Source organism: Cavia porcellus, unplaced genomic scaffold (assembly GCF_034190915.1).
Source record: "Cavia porcellus strain 051 isolate PalLab524CR breed Dunkin Hartley unplaced genomic scaffold, mCavPor4.1 scaffold_17, whole genome shotgun sequence".
NCBI lineage: Eukaryota > Metazoa > Chordata > Mammalia > Rodentia > Caviidae > Cavia > Cavia porcellus.
The window spans coordinates 42,996,539-43,017,312 of NW_026947500.1; the positions used below are offsets into that span (position 1 = coordinate 42,996,539).

The 20,774-nt window shown below is 46.3% G+C and overlaps 1 protein-coding gene across 9 annotated transcripts in view; it reads right to left on the reverse strand.

Annotated features, from left to right (window-relative positions):
* Positions 1-20,774, reverse strand: part of Ambra1 (autophagy and beclin 1 regulator 1) — a 186,973-nt gene that overhangs the window by 4,571 nt on the left and 161,628 nt on the right. For 7 of the 9 annotated variants that reach the window (XM_063227844.1, XM_005001577.4, XM_063227843.1 and 4 more), the window contains 3 exons: positions 10,904-11,043; positions 2,950-3,042; positions 1,404-1,597 (listed from right to left, as the gene is read on the reverse strand). In XM_063227844.1, coding sequence (XP_063083914.1) covers positions 1,404-1,597; positions 2,950-3,042; positions 10,904-11,043 — 427 coding nt within the window. Of the gene's footprint in view, positions 1-586; positions 790-1,403; positions 1,598-2,949; positions 3,043-10,903; positions 11,044-20,774 lie in introns of those variants that run through there. The other 2 variants (XM_005001580.4, XM_063227841.1) reach the window with 2 other exon arrangements.

The window sequence follows — 20,774 nt, forward strand, 5'->3', positions numbered from 1 at the left end:
ATACAGAGGCTGGGATAAGACTTGCAGCTTCCCACATTTCCCTGCGCCTGCCTTAATTCCAGGTTTTCCTTACCTCAAAGAGCAGTGTGCCATGAATACAGACCTGTAGTGGGGGTTGCTCAGTGCACAGTGCAGTGGTTTTGAAGCTGGTGCCTTGCAGGTGCAGACTCATGTCAGGAGCACCCTTCACCTAACTGCGCACTTTTACTCGGCCAGGAGGCCTCAGCTCAGGGCCACTCCCTCCAAAGTCATCTCTGAATGTCACAGGCTGGCACCAGTCCCTCACTGGTGCTCCAGTGGTCTTCCTCACTGCTTAGGTGTCAGTCTCTGTCTAGACTTTGAGCTCCAGCTCAAGGGGTCTGGCTAGGGCCTGCAAGGAACCCCTTTTGGGAAGCTCCTGGGGGGTGTCCAGGGTGCACACACGGCCATCAGCTGCATGGGCACACGGGCTCTGGAGAAGAGCTCGCAGCCCACAGAGACTAGACCACAGCTGGCTGCTCAGTCCACAAAAGGGGGTTTTCCACATCCCAAAGAGCCACGGGGTCTCAGATATAGAAGAGGGCTGGGCTACAGACCACAAAGGGACAGCACTTTGACAATTTTCAATTTATTCTTGAAAATTTTCAGCTGATGACAGTGAGAGGGCCAGTGGGTACTACACTGGAGAGAGTTCTTCCCCCCCATCCAAGGCAAATTTGTTACTCTTTGCCTGAGGAACACCAGGCTTCTCCTCCTTGGGCTCTTAAGCAAATGTCTCCACAGCCCTGAAAAATATCCCTCTGTTTGCAGCTAGAGGCAGTAAGGGGGCCATGTAGGGGGTAAAAAAAAAGACAGAAAAGCCTATTTAGCATAGCTGGTGAGGCTCCAGAGTGGTTGTACCTACCACTGGGAAGTGCTAATTGGTTCTTAAAAGTGTGAGGCCAGCTCAGAGACCAGCATGGAACCCGGTGCAGCCACACTTGAGATAGGTGAGAAAGGCCTGCTCTGCTTCCTACAGCCTGCATAGCAGCAACCTCAGGTGAATCAGAGTCCTGGAGCCTGTGTATGGCAGCTCCAGGCTGCTCAGACAGCTGGGGGACAAGTTGCTCTGAGCTTAGATCTGGAGTGGAAGGCTCAGAGCTGTTTCCTGTGCTCTCTGGAGACCAACGCAGGTCTCCTGGGCTTCGGAGCTCAGAGGTCAGGGGCCCTGGGGGAGTGGAGCAGAAATGCCAGAGTAGCTCAGCTTCCTGGAGATAGTAGCTCAGCTCTCCTGCCACCAGTTGGGGCATTACCCAGGTAGCCAGCCTGAGCAGGGAGTGGGCAGTGATCAAGGAGCCTGCAGCCTCCAGCTCCTCTCCAGGAGGGCTGAGGATGCTCCTGGTACCCACCCCATGCAGATGCTCCTCCAGCAGTGCGGCTCCTACCTTCACCAGGACCCGTGGGTGCTGTGCCCTGCTCTTGCTCTTCCCTCTCCGTTTGGGTCTCAGCATTCTGCAGCTGGAGGGCCAGAGTCTGGGTCCCCTGAGATGTCACGGAGGTGGTGGGGTTGCGGGGCTGCAGCCCAATTGCATTCATCAGCCCCATGTCTCTGTCTGTCCTCCATGTGGCTCTGCTGGTTCTGGGAGACAAGAGACTGAGGTCAGGCATGGTGGGGGCATGTGCCCGCAGAGTTCTAGAGCTCTGGAGCTCTTGGCCTGCAGGGTAATAGCCTGTGGCGGTTCTCCACCAAGCCTGGGCCCTCCCTGGACCACGGGAAGCGTCACAGAAGCACCGAATCTCACACACTGGTTGTTTTAGTTACTCTCATAAATGACAGGCACACAGGAGTGGGAACTGACCTAAAAACTATCATCTAGATTCAGAAAGTCACTAAAAAGATTGATGGGACAAAAGGAAAAAAAAAAAAAAAGATTGGTGGGACAAAGGGAAAGAAGGTCTTTTCCACAGTTTTACTTTCTAACTATATGTGGATTATGATCTGGACCTTAGAAAGCACTGCGCTCTAATGAGGCTGCTCTTAGACCCTCTCCAAAGCCTTCTGGGTGGGCATGGTGGTGCACACCAGTCATCCCAGCAATCAGGAGGCTGAGGCAGGTGGACAGTTGCAAACTCAAGGCCAGCCTGGGCAACAATCATGACCTTGTCTTGGGTGGGGGGTGTCTTCTGAATACAGCCCCTGGAGGAAGGCCCAAAGCAGACACTTATTTTTGGGATTGGTGGAGCTAACAACAAAGAACACATCAGACTTTTTTAAGTTTCTTGAGACAGGGTCTCACTATGTAGTTCAGGTTGGCCTCAAACTCACTACAAGGCTCAGGCTGGCCTTAACTCCTGGCAATACTGCCTTAGTCTTCCGAGTCCTAGAATTACAAGGTGTGTGTCACCATACCCAGGCAGCCCCAGACCTTTGAGACTGTCATCAGAAACTCCTATTTCTAAGCTGCTTCTGGAACTATTCCTTCAGCTATGCTCTGTAATTCCCACAAGAAGCCAGGCCCCAGTCATTTGTTTTCAAATGTTTCAATTTTCAACAGTGAATTAGGTGAGAGAGGATCGATACCAGATTTCTGCTCTCTCACTCACTGGTCTCTGGAAGTGCGCTGTCTTTGGGTTGTTGCCTTGGGCAGTTTGGTGGTTGAGGCCCTGGTCCTCTGATACCTCTCCACCCTGACATGCATCTCTGTGGGCCACAGTGCTCTGTATGGCCACAGACTTCATGTATGGCCAGATTCCATGACCAGGAATGGAGCATGGGTATGTTCTACAGCAAGACCCTAAGATCAGAGGTTTTGGTTTCTTTCTTACCATGGGATGAGACTATGCAAACAATCAAGACAAGTGGATTGATGAGCTGTGAAGGCTGCAGAGGGACCTAGAGCCCTGAACACAACCTGGGGGTATCACTCCAGAGCCACCACAGGAGGGGGAAGGGACTAGGTTCCAACAGCTGTGCCTCCTGCTGCAGCTTACCCAGGCCGCTCGCTGCTCCTACTGCTGGAATGGACAGTGAAGACCGTCTCGTTCAGCTGGTCCCAGTAATACTCAATGCCAGAGTTTAAGGCCCTGGAAATCAGCAGGAAGGGCAAGGAGAGAGAGGAGGAGGTGGTGTTAGAGGGGAGCCCTGGCTCTAGAAACTGTGGCTCAACCTGTCCTCTCCTGCTCCAAATCCCTGCCAGTGTCCAGCCGTTTCCTTCCCCCATGCAAAGCCAGACTGGCTCCTATGAGGCCAAAGACACAAATAAAAAATAGCAACACAAACACAGGCAGTGGATCTCAATGTTCTTTAGACGTGGTGAAAGACACCACGATGGCAAACGAGAGGCTGCAGCAAGGCCTGCTGGAGAGATTATGCTGAAGAGATGGCCCACCCTCAAAGGCCAGAGTCCTTGAGACAGAGATGGCTCAGGGCTATACCTCAGGCCCTTTCCAACTGCCACAGGGCTGCAAGAAGAGAAATGAAGACATCTTGACATTCTTCATGTGCCTGGAGCACAGCAGTCTGAGCAGGAAAAAGCCCTGGCTGATACTTTCTTTCTGGAACCACAGTCTCCTTGTATTGGGCAGCAGGGACACACTTGGGAGGGTGCTCCGAGCCCAAGCAAGCCCATAGTGAGGCATGGCCTCTCTCTAGGGCTGGAAGCCTCTGGGAAGCAGTGTTTATGGCACTGGGGAAGGTGACGCTATCGAGTTCGCAGGCTGTCCGTTTTTCCCTGTACTGGACTATTGAGCACTGCATCTGGTCTCACAGAGGAAAAAGCAGTGGCCTCTTTCTAGTTTCATCTGCCATCTCAGACACCAATCTTGGCTGACAGTGGTGGGTCCATGCCTCTCTGCAGTGTGGTCTCGCATCAGTCCCCATGGTGGAGAGCAGAGTGTTGGTGGTGGCCTGTGACATATGGGGACAGGATGTAAAGAACAGCTTTTTGTGTGTATGGTACCAAGCACTGAACCCAGAGCCTTTGTGCTGAACTCCATCTCTATCCCTTTTTATTTTTTATTCTGAGATAGGATCTCGCTAAGTCACTAAGTTGTCCAGGCTGATCTCCAAAAGTTGAGATATCTGAACAATAAATAACACTGTACCCCTAACCCAAAGATCTTCAGGAGGTGAACATGGTCAAGCCAGTCATAGGTGTGAAGTGGAAAGGCATGGAGGTACATGCCCACAATCACAGCCTCTCAGGAGGCTGAGGAAGGAGGATCCAAAGTTTGAGGCCAGCCTGGGAGAGCTCCTTCAAAAAGGAAAGAAGATGATAGGAACAGCTATTTTGGAGAAAATGACATCTTAATAGGTAATACTGATTTAGTATCATCTTGTTTTGAAGTCTCATCTAGCTTTTGTCCTTCTGTCTCCAATGGTCTAAATAGGTTGTATCTTACTGGATTTTATTATGTATGATAGTATAAGCAAAAACCTTTTAAAGACAAGGAGATTATACAGAAACCATTATTCATTTTCTGTTAGTCGATTCTAAATACTCTGTAATGCTGTCATTCTCTTAAATGGTTTTACATTGTTTTGATATACTTAATGCTACAGTATACGAAGTTGTACTCAAGGATTTCAAGGAAAGAGACAATATGGTAACTACTTTTAGGTCAGGATTATCTGGTGGTGAAACACTATTCTGCTTAAATGGTTATGTTTTGATCTGCGCTGTTTCGTTGTTATGCCCTCTTTTATCTCAATCTCCACTCCATTATTTACTTTTTTAATACTTTTTAAAAAATTTTTATCCTTTTAATTAAAGAAAAAATATAACAGGTTACTATATTATAGTAACCCACTTTGACTTTCCATTACCTCGATTTAAAGCCCTGTATTACTCTCACCATCTGGTTTTTAACTGATGTTCCCCTATTCTGTTTTGCTGGATAGTATCAGGTTCGAAAATTTAGGCATCAGCTGTGAAGATAGTGAGATTCATTATAACGCCCATTCTCATTGACTTTTATCTACTTTTGAAGACCTACAATGTCTCCAATGGTTTGGTTTTGTCGGTTTTGTTCTTTACTGTTTTGTTCAATTGTATTATAACTAATGGTATAGGCAATTCTATTAGAGATAGCGGGAGGCATTATGGTAACCATTGTTGATCACCTTGTATTATGTTTTCACATTATCTATTATGTCCACCCTTTTGACTTGACCGATTCTGTTCTGTTATGTCACAACTGGTTTTACTCTCTTCCAAAAAAGTAATAAGAACCGTGAGAGCAATGAAACCCAAAATGTGTAATAGTCATTGTACAAAAGAGAGGAAAAGAAAGTGCTCTAAACTATATAACTGCATGTATATTTATGTGTATAAGATAGAATATAATATCACAGAGTTTTATTGGATCATTGAACAGAACTGTTTGCAGTATCATAGATGGAATGTCCACTTTACAAGCTTTAATTTTGTGACTTGAACAATTATTTCTAAGATGACAATATGTAATCCATTAACTAGTAATTTCCTACTGTTCATTTTTTTTCTGCAAATCTGTATAACTTGTACCCTTTCTCTGCTTTTTTTTTCTTTTCTCCTTAAATAAAATTTAAAAAAAATTAAAAAAAAAAAAAAAAAAAAAAAAGGAAAGAAGAGTGGGCTCTGAGAGGAATGAGAAATGCCCCTCTCCTGAGAATGCAGGAGCACAGTGAGGTCACACACAGCCAGGGCAGTAACTAGATCTGGATGGGAAAGTGATTATCTGGTGTTGAAACCTGTGCATATGTACATGCATGTGTTTTGAGACAGTGTCTTGCTCCATAGTACCATCCTTCTTTAGCCCCCCGCAAGTGCCATCATGCCCCATTCACAAGCCAGCTTTTAACGCAGAGGGAAGGCTCAGCCTCCTTTAATAACAGGGCAGGGTTGAAGGTCTAATTGAGGAGGGGCTTTACTAGGAGGTTGTGTTACCTCAGGAAAAAGGCCACAGCACTAGACCCTGAGAAAGTGACCTTAGGGAAGAGGCAAATGGCCAGAACTCAACAGCAGAGGCCCCTAAAAACAGTTATCATTGTACTTTTTTGGTGAGCAAATCCTGGCTGCATTAGGCATTATGTGACGCCAGCTGCCAAGCTTCTGATTTACAAACTTGTCAAGATTTATTGACAGGCTGTAATACTAAGTGCGGCCCTGCCAAATCCCTCCTCTGTAATTCTTGGTAGCAGGGCTGGTGGGTGACAACAAATTGCTCAAAACACACCTACAACAAACTGTGAACTGTGGGAACAGGACCCACATTTTTGTCTCAGCAGGGAGGCCTCCCAGAGTTGGGCTCCAGGGTCTGAGCTGGGTTGTCAACATGGTGCTCTTGACCAAGAGCCCCTCTCTCATGTTCCAGTCAGGCAGCCTGTGCCATCATCTGTCATGTCTAGATGCCAACCCCTCAAAGCCTCATTTGGTCACAGATGTGGCTTTTTGGAGGTGGCTGGATCTAGAGTGTGCTGCTGGGATCAAGGGATGTGACGCTGGGACTGATTCACAGTGTGATACTAGGATTAAGGCTGCTCCCCTGGATGTGAGCACTCCCTTCCTAAAGGGATAGAAGGGACAGAAAGAGAATCACTGCTTGCTGTCTTCTGCCTGCCATGAACTGTTTCTCCTCTGAGATGCTCTTCTGCCTCCTATCTTGGTGGACTGAAAACTACAATCCTTGAGCTGTGTCAGATTATTTTGCCTCAGTAACGAGAAAAGTAACTCAGACACTGTGCGACTTGCTGACAGGGTCACCTGCTGAACAGGGCAGGGCCAGTCACCGTGCATGTGTGGGATGAGCTGCCCTCCTGCCCACTCTTGACCCAGGCCTTCTTCATATAGGCTGATTAACTCTGGTGTACTCCTCTGCTGTGATCCAAAGCCTGACAAAGGCAAGTTGGTAAAACTAAGAGTCGGGCTCTTCATGGCAGGCCCTGTGCTCAGGAACAAATTAAGGCACCGTCTCTGGCTACTGGACTCAGCCTTTAGTGCCCAGTCACTGATTACATCTTTAAGGTGAACAATGATCCCAGCATTCCTTTCCTTCTGAGTCATGGTGAGGAGGCTCTTCTGGGGAGCCACGCAAGCATACATCATTGGGAAGCAGAGTGGACGAGCTATCAGGACACCCTCTCCGGGAAGACTTCCACTCAGCACTGTTCCCTTTGGTGGCATCTGTAAGTAGGGTTTCTAGGCTTGACCACACCCCTCACTGCTGGGACCTTCTGGGTTCCAGGAACCTTGGCAGAGCCAGGCGGCTGTCTGGTCACTCCCCATGCTATCCACCCAACTGTGCTCTGACTGTCCGGACTTCAGGGGAATGCTCCACTGAGGACACTCTTCCTTTATCCGTCACTCACAAGCCTGCAGAGCCCTAGGCCATACCACTGTCTTCTTGGAGAGAAGGATATTTCCCACGAGACCAGTGTTTGCTCCTTAGTCTCTGCTGTGTGAGAATGGGCTGGTACCTGGTGACTAAAAGATAGAGCCTGGGGATCATTCTTACAACTCTTCCCATACAGAACATGACTTTTCCTTCTTTGGGCAACAGTGCTCAGTTACAATCACTGTTCACAGGGACAAGGTTGGAGTTCTGTCAGAAGCCCTGCACTTGGCCAAGATAGCAAATGCCCCTGTCATGGCCTACTTCTCTTTTACCACGAGTGTCTCCATTGTATTTCCTGAGCTGGTCTGAGAAGTGAAGGTGTTCCCACAGCACTGTCCCCTCATCCACCGGGCTGATCCACAAGGCCAAAATGAGCCCATGCCCTGGTCAGCCTGGAGTTCACACCTGCTCTGGCCTGTGGGGTGAAGACTGGCCAAGCCACAGCAGCAGTTTCCGAGTGTAGGCTGGGCCGCAAAGTGTAGGAGCGGTACCCCTCACTGCCAGGAAGGGTGAGAGCCTGGGCTCTCAGCTGCATGATCCACGTCAGCCCACGTCCTGGGCTGGAGAGCCAGCTGTTTGTCTCTCACTATCCCAGAGCTCCCCAGTGGTGCGATGGCACATTGGCTGAGGCCCCTGGTACCTTCAGGCCATGGAGCCTATTCCTGTCTGTTCAGCACTCTGATGGAGACAATGGGGAAGAATCAAGAACAGTAATGAGAGTGCAAAATGAGGTGCAGTTGCCTGTGTCTGGACAAAGATAGGCAACCACCTGTTTTGCCAACAATCTTGGCCCAGCTAGCGGCCTGGATCCTGCGCCCTTGGGAACGGGTGTGCCCAGAGCCGCATCACTTGGGGACAGGTGGCCGCCTGTAGACAGAGCTACCCTGAATACCTACTTCCCCACTGACTTCTTCACTCTAGGCCCATGGACCATCAGACACTGTTCAAATGCTGCCACTGTTCCTGCTTATCCCCTCACCTCCCACATCGACAGCCTTGCTCCTCGCAAAGGTCTGAAAGAGCTACAGAAAGAGTGTGTGTGTACTCCTCCAAGCAGAATCGTCTTTACAGAAGGGAGTACACTGCTTTTATCAGAATTGTAAGGCACTGGGATGGAAAAAGCCATAGGGAAAGAACTGTGGATTGGAAAAACAGGAAGCTTAGTTTTTTCACTGAGCAGTTGGATGAGACTTAATTTCCTTACCTCTGTGTATACTAGTCTTCCTTGCCTAAAGCAAAAATGACAGAAAGGTAGCTGAGAGATGAAAAGTGATCAAAGACTAAGAAAGTCCTGAAGAACACAGGACATTTATGACTGTGTCAAATTTATCTGGTAAGGGCTGAAGATATAGCTCAGTGGCACTAAGTGCCTGCCTGGCAAGTGCAAGGTCATGAGTTCAATTCCCAGTACCAGGGGAAAAAAGTTTATCTGGTAAATGTTCAGCCCTAACCCTTGAGGAACTAAAGAAATCAGAAGAAAAAGCAACATCAAAAGAGACAGGTAGCTGGGGATTTAGCTCAGCGGCATAAGTGTCTGCCTGGCAAGTGTGAGGTTATGAGTTGGATCCCTAGTACCAAACAAACACACAAAAAAAGACAACACACAGAAGAGACAGGTTAACCAGGTAAAGTGGTTCATGCCTATAATCCCAGGATTGGGGAGGCTGTGGCAGGTGGACTGCTGCTGAGTTCAAGGCCAGTTTAGGCTACACAGTGAGTTCAAGGCTAGTCTGAACTATATAGTGAGAACCTGTCTCAAAAAAACCTGGGTCACCAGGGATTTGGCTCAGCAGCATGAGCACCTGCCTGACAAGCGTGAGGTCATGAGTTTAATCCAAAACAAAACAAAAAAACTTGGGCATGGTGGTGTATGGTGGTGTACACCTGTAACCCCAGGACCCAGGAGGCTGAAGCAGGAGGATCACTGTAAATTTGAGACCAGCCTAGGCTATAAAGTGCGCTCAGTGAGCCCAGCCTAGGCTATAAAGTGACCCTGTCTCAAAAAGACAAACAAACAAACAAACTAAGGATAGGTTAGTTATAAAGGCAGGAAGATTATAAATTTGAGCCCAACCTAGGTAATTTAGAGACTTGGCAAGACATTGTCTCTAAATAAAAAGTAAATAAAAATAAAAAAGGGATGAGGATGTAGCTTAAAGAGAAGACCCTGGTACAGGGGAGAAAAAAAAAAAAAAAAAAAAAAAAAAGATCTCAGGCCTTTCTGATCCTGGACCAGGGACAGTCCAGGAGAGCAAAAACTGGCTGGCCTAACAAGTGGGCTAACAATGGCAGAGTCGTGAAAAGAGGCAGGTTGTGCTCTGGAAAGATCACAAAAGATACTCTCTGGACTCAAGACTCTGAGAAACAAGTGGCTACCAGAACAAAGCAGGATTCCTGCTTCAAGAGCAGCTTGATTTAGTGAGGATTAGTGGCATCCTCTCATGGGGAAGGGCTCTAGACTGTCTAATATAAAGAGCTGTCCTTAGAACCAAGTTTTCTTTCTCCAGGAGTCAATCACCACTTGCCCACCAGACCCCAAGAACTGAGCTAGGTGTACTGGTGCATGTTTGTAATCCTAACAGCTGGGAGGCTGAGGCAGCAAGACTATAGCAAATTGAGCCCAGCCTGGGCTACAAAAGCTAGACCCTGTCTTAAAAAAAAAAAAAAAAAAAAAAAGCAACATGGATACCCCTAATAGAGACACAACAGCCTGGTCACACAAGCTCTCTGATGTGCGGACACCCTCGGAGAAGACTGTGCCCCAGGAAAGGGCAGTATCAGAGGCAGAAGTGGCATTTAGTCAGCTGGAACCCTGCAGAGTCCCACACAGCAATCAGCCTGCTCTTTGAGGAAGCTCTGAGCTCACGCTCCCCACATGGCTGGGTCTAGAAACTGATGACAAGCTGGCAGATTCCCAGGGTCCTAAGTGAGCCAATACCTGGCAAGACCCCATCCTCCAAAGAGTCAGAGGAAGGAAAGTGTCACCAGACAGAAAGGCTCGGGCTCCAAGTATCCACCCACTCTTTGCCCCAAGACCAGACAATAACCAGTTGGACTTTAAATGGAGCTTTTCAGTCTGTTTCACCAGCACAGCTAATGCTTTAAGCAGAAAGGAACACAGGCAGGACACAGGCAGGCTGTTTGAGGTCAATGACTTGACAAATTGGAGTGTGAACCATGCTCCATTTCCAATTTTATTTCTTAAGTTATTGGTTATGGGATCTGCATAAACCCAAGACCTCCTGTTCAATTTTTCAGTGCTGGGGTTTGAACCCAGAACAACGGTAGACATGCTAAGTACTCTATCACTGAGCTAGAGCCCTAGCCCCACATGTTGAATTTTTAAAAAGGGTTTGAAGAAGAATCTTTTTATCGATGCTTTTGCCTGCAGCGACTTCACTATCACTAGGAAACTACAGAACAAGAGACAACAGTCAATAAAGGGAGGAAAAAGTCAGACTGATGAAGCTGGAAGGGGGAGCTGGGTCCACTTGAGGGAGAGACTGCAGGGCTCCAGCAGGATATCCCTGCCCTCCCTCACCCAGCCTGGCCCTGCCCTGCAGCAACTCACTCTGGTCTGCAGATCACCAGGTCTCCTTTGTTGGTGCCGTAGGCTAGGCCAAGCCCAGGCTCTGGCAACCAGCGGGCAGAGTTGATGCTGACATGTCTCCGCTGGTCAGCAGGCATGGGGTAAAGGACGTTGAAAACTCTCTGAGTGGGAGAGACAGGGAAGAAAAGAGAATAGTAGTAAAATTTGTTACCAAGAATAACAAAATCCAGAGAGAAACAAATGAACACTGGAAAAATAGGAAATGGTTAAGCTGGGAATGGGCAGATTCTCACCTCGGGTCAGAATATCTGCAAGCAGAATGGGAGGGATGTTCTTATTTTGAATGGGAACTTCCTTTTTTTTTTTTGAGACACAGTGTCATTGTATAGCCTCTGTCGGTTTTGAACCTGCAAATCTGTCTCAGTCTCCTGAGTGCTGGGATTAGAGGCCTGCAGTGTCACACCTGGTCAAGCCAGATCTCTCTTAAAAACCAGAGAGGCACCCTGGGTGTGCACTTACAGTCCTCCTGTACCTCCCACCTCACTGTTTTTTTTCTTTTTCTTTTTATCAGTACCAGGGATCGAACTCACAACCGCACACTTGCAAGGCAGGTGCTTATGCCACTGAGCTAAATCCCCGGCCCCTACCTCACTGTTTTTTTTTTTAAACCTCAACTTGTGAGAATGGATACCTCACTGTTTTTACTGCAGGTTCAAAGGCCCCACCCAGAGCCCTTGGCCCTGGATGGCCCACAACTTGCTTCTGACCAGACAGAGACAGGCAACCTGAGCTGGTAGTCCTGTTACCTTGGAAACCACAGCACTTGCATACCAATGGAGAATAGGAGGTGACAGGGGGGCGGGAGGGGGTGATAACAGAATATTCTTAATTCATCTAATTAAAAGCACTGTTAAACCTGCTATTGTTAAAGGAAACCTAAAAAGTGTATTCAGATATAGAGAGGAATACTGAACACGAAAGTACATGGCCTTCTTCTAGCTTATTTACTTGCTGTAAAAGGACCTGATCCCCTTTGTCAAGGAAGAGAGTCTCATTCCAACAGTCTAAGTATCTTCTCAAACTGAGGTGTCCCCTGTAATTCCAGTACTTGGGAGACTGAGGCAGGACTGACAGGAGTTCGAGGTCAGCCTGGGCTACATAATGAACTCACAAGCCAGCCTGAACTATATGGTAAGACTCTGCCACAAAACACAACATAACACAACACAACACAACACAACACAACACAACACAAGCTGAGGTGTCCAGAGAGGCAGCTGGGCTGTGGCTAGGATTTAAGCTGAAATGAAAGCCTGGGAAGGAGATGGGAACTGAAAGGAGGATGGCAGCTTGGACTTTCACTTGCAAGGACTTTTGGTTACACCCCAATGCTACTGAACATCTCTTGATCTCAGCTTACACAGAATACCTACATTCAAACAATGTTGCAGTCAGAGTTTACAAGAGAAAAGATTTAATATTGAGCATAAAATTTTATGATATTCACTCAAAGGGTCACATGCAAAAAAGTGTGGGAGATCTGTCCACATACTAGAGACCCACAGAATCCAGCTGGAGGCTTGGAGTCCATTACAACATCATACACAAGTCTGTATCAAGGATCTGCCCTGGGAAGGACCCAAGGTCAGTGACAGAAGTGAGAAAGTCTGCACCCAGCGTGTTGAAGGATCTGGGACAGCAGGCTGAGGAATCTGCACTGGAGCCAGGAACTGATGCTCAAGGTAAGGACCAGCACTCGCTTGAAAAGAACTGCAGCCATCCTCAGTAATAGCGAGGACTCAAGGTCCTCTAATGATGCTAACAGCTGAGAAAAACCAGTGAGACAAGCTTCTTCAGGAGCATCAACAGTGCACCATCTTTCAGTTCTCCTTTTATGCTGTCAGCAAGAATCCTCAGGTGGGCCTTCCACACTACTTCAGCACTACGCTGACTCAGTTTTGAGTTTTACAATCTGACCACCAGTTGTCAATCTATCACAAACTAGGACAGACATGGCAAAACTTTTAGAGCTTTCAATGATAACACAGCACTCCTGCTACCACTGAGCTAGGGAAAGTGAAAGAGATGATAGAGGTTACCAGGAACCTGAGAGGCACACTGGGTTACCAGGAGCCTGCATCTGGGGCTTCAGGAAGAGGACTTGAGGCTAACACTCTACAAGATGGAGTTTGATTTCCCTTTTAGGCTCCCCATTTTTTTTTTTTTTCTACACAGTAAGATAAAATCAGCTGTATCTGTCCCTAGGGCTGATCCAAGGGGCTGGAATGAGAAAATAAATGAGTTAGAAAAGCAATCTTTTTTTTTCTTTTTCCAGCTAAGGCCTCAATATTTTGTTCAGGCCAGTCTTAAATTCACAGGCAAAAATGGTCCTTTTACCTCAGCCTTAGGATGCATGCATGCTTTAGACTAAAGAGAGGTGTCACAATGCTCAGCTTAATAATTATTTTTCTAATTATTGTGACACGAGACAAAAGAGAATTCACTCTAAGGCAAAGGCCTTCGAAGGCCTTCGGTTCAATCTTTCATATTAAAAAGAAAAAAAGGAGGGGGATGTCCAAATTTAAGAGTCTACTCCATAATTTCCATGAAGCAAGTAATAATTCTGGCCTGGATGTGAGAACACAGAGTAATAAGACAGGCTCAAGAATGAAGCAGGCTCCTTGTGCTCTAAAACAGACACCACAAAGAATCCTGTGAGGAGCAGCTATGCCTGGACCCTGAGCCACCCTTCTAGAACAGTCTTACTGTAGTCCTGGGGGTGAATGGACCTTATACACAAGTCCCTGAGCACCAGGGAGGGGCTATTTCACATCAATGCTGCAGCAAGCACCAGCAGAGGGTCTACTCTCTGGTCTAACCCAGAGACTACTGAAATGAGCCCAGTGGATTCGATGAGCTTCTTCCACCCTCATCACTGAGAACATGGCTGCCTGACTTGTAGACGGTCTCCTTGCACAAACACATTCGGCAGGAGCCTTGAACAAATAAATTCCCAGTCACTGCTCTCTGCACCACCTCATGGGTTGCAGACCCACGCAGATGCCCCTTCAAGTCCCCTACCAGCCCTCTTCCTGTAAATCAAGGAACCAACTGTGGTGATGTTACTCTTTCTCTGCCCCAAAGATAACCAATGGTCTATATCTAACCTGTAAGATGCGTGGTTAAGGACAATGTGGCCCAAGCATTAAAGGATAAAATGGTTGTGATTAGACAATTGTGGCGACGATCCCTTCATCAATGTAACCTCCCTCTTCCAAAGGTTCAGAAAGTGTGAGTGGTAAATCCAGAATTAAAGATGAGTATGCATTTCAATGGGTCGATGGAGGCCTCTGCTTTTGGAGCTACCAAGCTCTATATAGGCCTCAGAAAATCTCCTATCAAATCAGTGATTTCCTTTGTTTTTGTGATTGAGGGACTGGGGATCAAATTTAGGACCTTAGCACTGACTGAGCTACATCCTCTAGCCCTTTTGAGTCAGAGTTGTGCCAAATTACCAGGTGAGATTTGACTTGGGATTTGAACCTGTGATCCTGCTGCCTCAGCCTCTCTGACGGCTGGGGTTATGGTGTACGTCACCACACCAGTGTCAGTTTGCTTCTTACCACAGGAACTTGCTTTGGGAAAACTCCCAAAAGGCCAATGTGAACCCAGTGTAGGACAGACAGGGTCAGACAGGAATTGGAAAAATGCAATTACAAGCTGACACTCTACACTCCTCAACCTGCTAGCTACTCTACAACTTAGTTATAGGAGTGAAGGGGGCATGATTTGTGATTTGTCCACTGGCTCTGGCACCTCCACCCCCCACAAGTCAGCAGGCTCAAGGATCCCCAAGAAGTTCTTGCTTGCTCACTGCACACCAGCAATGGGTGGGGAGGAGGGAGACAAGGTGAGACCTATAGTTAGCAACAGGAGCCAGTGGGTACAGGATGGATGAGACTCATCCATTTCTAAGGCCCTGAGGGCAGCTGGCCAGGCCACTTGTTCTCATGCCTGCCATCAGAGGGCCCTAGAGCAGTAAGCATCTGGCCCACCCGTGGAAAGCACCAGAGGTGCTTTCCTTTCCCTAGCTGAAGCCAGGCAGCTCTTACAGCAAGTTAGCCCTGGCCCGGAGAGGCAACCTGGGGAACAATTTCCCCAGTACCAATAGATGGTCAGGTGGCTCCAGCTATTCCCAACCCATTTCTGGCTTCAGCTGTTGTCTTTCTAACCCAGATACTTGGTGGGCTATGAGTCTCCTTTCAGATTTCCAAGGGCGCTGGGCCCTGGCCTTCATTTAAGGTACTGTGGGTTCAACTCAAGTCAAGGCATCCTTTATTCTACTCAGGTGCCTGGGAGCTCACCAGGGGATGTGAAGGTATAGGGTGAGCAGCTGCCACGCCACCCCTTCAAAGTGACCTCCCATAAGCCACCCCATCACATCCCATCACACTGGATGCGGGGACAAGGCTTTGGGGACCTTGTATAGGGCTGGCTACAAACCCGAGCTTCTGATTCAGTTGAAAAAGCCCTGGTTTCACTTGTCTCCACTGCTGCTGTACGCTGGTATATAACAGATGCTGATCTCCCCCCTTTCCAAAGTAGACTGTTCTCACTTCTAACATCTATGAAGGAAATTAGAATCATATGCTGGAAGGAACAGATTTTTAGGGTTAGTGCAATCTCACAACATAACAGGGAGTGAGTCAGGTCAACAAATCTCTATGGGTCTGAGGGAGTAAAAGTAAATGACTCCTCCACTTCTGAGGTCCAATACAACCTCCGGAATCACTTGTCTCTTCATTCTTCAAACTCAATAGGAAGAAGAGCAATAGGAAAGAGGGGCAAAAGAAATGGTTCTCAGATCAAAACTAAAGTGGTTTTGTTTCTTGTTCAAAGACGACTGGAAAAGAATGGGAGGCCAGTGGGAAACCTTCTCTGCATGCCTTTACAGTTCAGAAATAGATATACCGCAGCCCTCAATGAGATGCTTTCTTTTCTACTACATTCCAAGCACCCTCAGACCACTCTTCCAAGCAGCATGCTACGCTGCCAGATCTGGCCAGATAAGCACCTAGAAGAAAAAAATGTGGCTATTTTGTTTACATCTATAAATCCCATCATCTGTGAAGCTGAAATCTTGCAGGGGTGGCAAGAAGTCTAGTGCTGTTAGCTACGAGTGGGATCATAGTGGTAGTGCCTGCCTGTAATTCCAGCACTTGGGAGGCTGAAGATGATCACCACAAATTCAAGGTCAGACTGGGCTATGAAGTGAGTACAACACCAGCCTGGATCACACAGTAAAACCCTGTCTCAGAAGAAAAAAAAATGTTGGGTGTGGTGGTACACACCTGTAATCCCAGTACTAGGGAGGCTGAAGCAGGAGGATCACTGTGAGTTTAAGGCCAGTCTCAAAAGTGACTTCAAGGCCAGTCTGAACTGCACAGTGAGACCATGTCTCAAAAAACCAAAACAAAACAAGCCAACAAAAAAGTCAAATACATTAAAAAAAAAAAAAAAAAAGAAGTCTAGTGCAGTAGCCAGGTCTCCTTTATTTTCAATTACATTTATTTGTGCAGTACTGGGGATTAAACCTAGGGCCTCTGCACTGAGTTACATACCACACCCTTCTTACTTTTACTTTGAGACAAGACAGGGTCTAAGTCACTAAGTTGCCCACACTGGGTATGAATTTGCAATCCTCCTGCCTCAGTCTCCCAAACCACTGGAGTGCAGGTGTGCACCATCATGCCAAGCTTTTCCTTTGCTCTAGGACAGTGAAAGCTGTTTGCAGAAAGGGGTTGATTAGAAATGGAAACTAGAAGGCCCACAGGAGAAGGTGCAAACCAAAGAGGAATTGAGGGAAAGAAGGCGCTGTGAGGAGGGGAACGCTTTTTTGGAGAACAATAGGAAGGACAGGAAGCTGAAGTTTTCAAGAGAAGGTGACGAGAAGAGGAGAAAAATCAATGGAAAACAGATGATGAGCGACAGCTAACTTTTCCACTGGAAACAGATCGCTACACATCTTGTCACAGGCTGAGAGACATAGATCCCACAGCAGGCAGGGAGGGGAGCACTATGGTCATCTTTTCTTCCTCTTCAGCTGTTGACCTGCTCAGATGCATGAATTCTCAAAAAGTTCTTCATCCTTAGGAAAATCTGGCTTTATACTTTTAGTTTTAGAAAATAAACAGGCACATGGATCTATATCCATGGCCCCTTTTTGCTTTTCATTTTGAGGCAGCGTTTTGCTAAATCCCTGCATTGTCCAGGCTGAACTCTAAACTTGTATCTTCCTCTCTCAGACTCCCAGATTGCTGGGATGATAGGCAGGCAGCACTGCAACCAGCTTTGGATTTTATTTGAGTTAAGTCTGTTTATTTATTCATTTATTTAGTTTGTTCGGTTTTTGAGACAGAGTCTCACTATGTAGTTCAGGCTAGCCTTGAAGTCACTTTGTAGCCCAGGCTGGCCTCAAACTCGTGGTGATCCTCTTGCCTCAGCCTTCTGAGTATTGCAATTACAGGTGTGCACCACCATACCCAGGTTTCTATTTGAGGTTTAGAACTCAGAATGTTGCCCTAATGCGTATGTACATGCCTGTGTGTGTGTGTGTGTGTGTGTGTGTGTGTGTGTCTGTGTCTGGTACTAAACATTGAAGCCAGGGCCGTTGGATCCAGCTTTCAATGTTATTTGAAAAACAGAAATCAGAGTGCCAAGTCATCTTGTTCTTTTCTTTTTTCCTGGTACTGGGGATTGAACTGATAACCTCTCGCTTGCTAGGCAGGCACTTATGCCACTGAGCTAAATCCCCAGCACTCCTCTTCCTTTTCTTTCAGTTGAGACATGGACAAATCTGTCCAGATGCTGCTTGTCCAGACCAAAGCTACCCCAACCAAAGAGTGAAGAGCAGAGCAAACAGTTCTTTTTCTTAATTGATTGTCATTTGATGCCCCTTGTTGCTATTGACAACTTGCTATCTGCAGTAATTTCTTGTCAGCCTCCTGTGACTTGCTGAAATTTATAAGCTTGGTCTTACTTGTTCTTCAAAGAGATTCCAAGGACACAGAAGATATTCCTTATTTTCCAACTAGCCTGATGCTTTGCAAAGGTTATTTCTGGCCGTTAGGATCAACACATAGGGATTACTTCAGCTGAGGGATCTACTTCTACAATAAGTGAAATACCAATGCACTTGCTAACTCTGAATTCTCAGAAATTAAAGAGTTATTTCCTCTGAACATAACATAGTTTTTAAGTTCCCTTAGTGAAAATGGCCTAATATCCCAGAGATTTGCCTTAGATAAGATAGCTTTTGTGTAGATTTTACTTGATCCTGATTTTTGGAAGAAATATTTATCTGTTCAGAACAGGACAGAGATTGCTTTAAGTATTTTTAGGTTCTACGAGGGCAAAAACTGGTTTTCCAATGAATTCTTGAAAAACAGAATGCTGTGCTTTTCAATGTGGAATGGTCTACTGAGAACTCCCACGGGTCAGCGCTGGGACTAGAACCCTGGGAAAGACACTGATACTGAGCAGAATTGTGAAAATGAGGAAGATGCTCCTTCTTTTTAAAGAATTATTCACATCAGTACCTTTGTTCAGTCATAACAAAGCAGCGTGTTGGGCACACTGATGGTGATGGGGAATATAGTGGAAAAGGATGGGTGTGCCTGGAAGCACAGAATTCCAAGCCCAATTTCATTCATGAGCCAAATGTCAAAGGCTCCTATGTGCCCAGCACAGTGAGGGTGGGGCAACTAAAGTGAAAAGACTGCAAAGAAGCAAAGCATCTATAGAGAAGGATCACAATGGCAGGAGCCAGGTCCATGTGTTCACTGCTACAGTCCAGACCTAGTACAGTACCCTGGCCCACAGTAAGAGAAAAATCTTGATATACCCTAAATTTAATTAGAAACACCAGAGGTCAGAAGGGAAGGAAGTAAGGAAAGCCCATTAGAGATCAAGAAAAGACTATTTCATAATCCTGGATGGGTGTTGAAACCTCATCTTAACTTGCATCAGGGGCACTGATTTCTGGGTTGTTAACTCCACCAACTAAGAAACAAGTACTTCCTCTGTGGAGCACCCTCCTGTCCCTAAATTCTGCCCTTTACCTATGGCCAAGGCAGTTCCCAACTTGTGTGTTCTTTTAGCTCCAGGTGTGGTGGGAGCTAAAGGCTGAGACTCCGCACAGAGCCAGTTGTGTCTGGCTCATACCTGCAATGGTTGAACAATGGCTTGAGCCCTTTCACTCCAGGCTCAAGAGTTTGGACTCAGCACCCACACTAGGGGTAAAATTTTCTTGAGTGAGAAGAATAAAACTCTACTAAAAGCAAAAAGCGGGGAAAGAAATTGTCAGAGCTGCATGAATCTGTCATGGAAAAATTTGCCTACACTAATGGCAACTTACAGCACAGTTCTAAGGTTATTTTTAATTTTGTGCCTTGCCTCTCCCCTTCTCTGACAACCTGCATCACAGACACCTCTGACTTCTCCCGTGCCCCCCTTTCCCACAACACCCTGAAGAGAGGAACTTTTGGAGGGTAGATGCTTTGTACTACATCTCAGAAGTCAACTTTGGGATAATTGCAGCGGAAGCAGCTTTTAATCAACTGACAGGCTGCTTTAAGAAAATTAATGAGGACAGAATCTTAGGAAGGAGTAAATCATTTCTGAAAACAAAGCAGCCTTCTTTTTATCCCAATCTCCCCTTGAAGAAATAGTACCCTTCTAGGATGATACAAAAATAAAATATCTTTATTTTTGGTATTTGCCTCCTCTAAGGCCAGATGAGATTAAGAAGAGACTTACTGCTTATAGATTTCTGAATACTCTGGAATGAAACAGAGTTCTGGGTCACTTTTGAAAATCAAACTTTTGGAATATGAGGACATACAGATGGTGAGGGTTATACCACAGGCTAAACCCAAGGGCAGGGAGGGGAGGGGTCAAATGAAGATTAGATATTAAAGAAGGCTAGAACAGCTCAGAAGAGCTTATGTATGTGAAGTCAGATAAATGCTGCTTGGTGCTGATGACACTGGGCACCCACCCTGCCCCAGGGTCTAAGTATAACTGTGGTTCATGGTAAATCTGAAAACTTTGGATGCCAGATTTTTCCCATGGTTCATTTTAATGACCTTATAATAAATAATAATTAGTATCATCAAACTCTGTGAAGATGGCTATGAAATGGTATAAAAGAAAGCAAGCCCCAAAAGAAAAAAAGCAAGCAAGCAAGTCAACTCATGTTTTCTCAGAGCCAGGTAATAATAAAATATCCATTAGTAGGTACTATATCAGATACTGCCCATCCAAGAATAGCAGCAAGTTTAATATTGGGAAAAGGAACTCAAGAAATATTCCTTCAAACAAGGAATGGTGGTGCATACCTATAATCTCAGCTCTCTTGGAGGCTGAAGCAGGAGAATCTCAAATCTGTGCTACATCTGGGCAACTTAATAAAGACTTTGTCTCAAAAGTAGGGTGTGCACTGGGTTCAGTCCCCAGTGGTTCCCTCTCCTCCACAGAAGGGTCAGGACAAAAAAGGAAAGAAAAATACTCCAAATGGAGATGGGCCTGGAGAGATTAGAAATCACTGAGACCAAAGAACCTCTATTTAGCACAGGCAGGGGAAGTGAGGGGGTGGGGACACAAGAAGGAAATATAGAAGGAAAAAATAAAGAAGAAATAAAAAAAATAAAGAAATAAAAAAATAAAGAAGGGAGGAGACAGGAATGGGAAGAAAAGAAAAAGCAAGACATACCATGTATAGGCACAAATACCCTATGAAGAATATTATCGCTATGTATATCTAATATGCTCCAACTTCAAAAAAACCAGAGTAGGCTAACTGTGGGGAGGTCGGGGCACTCATCAGAATGGG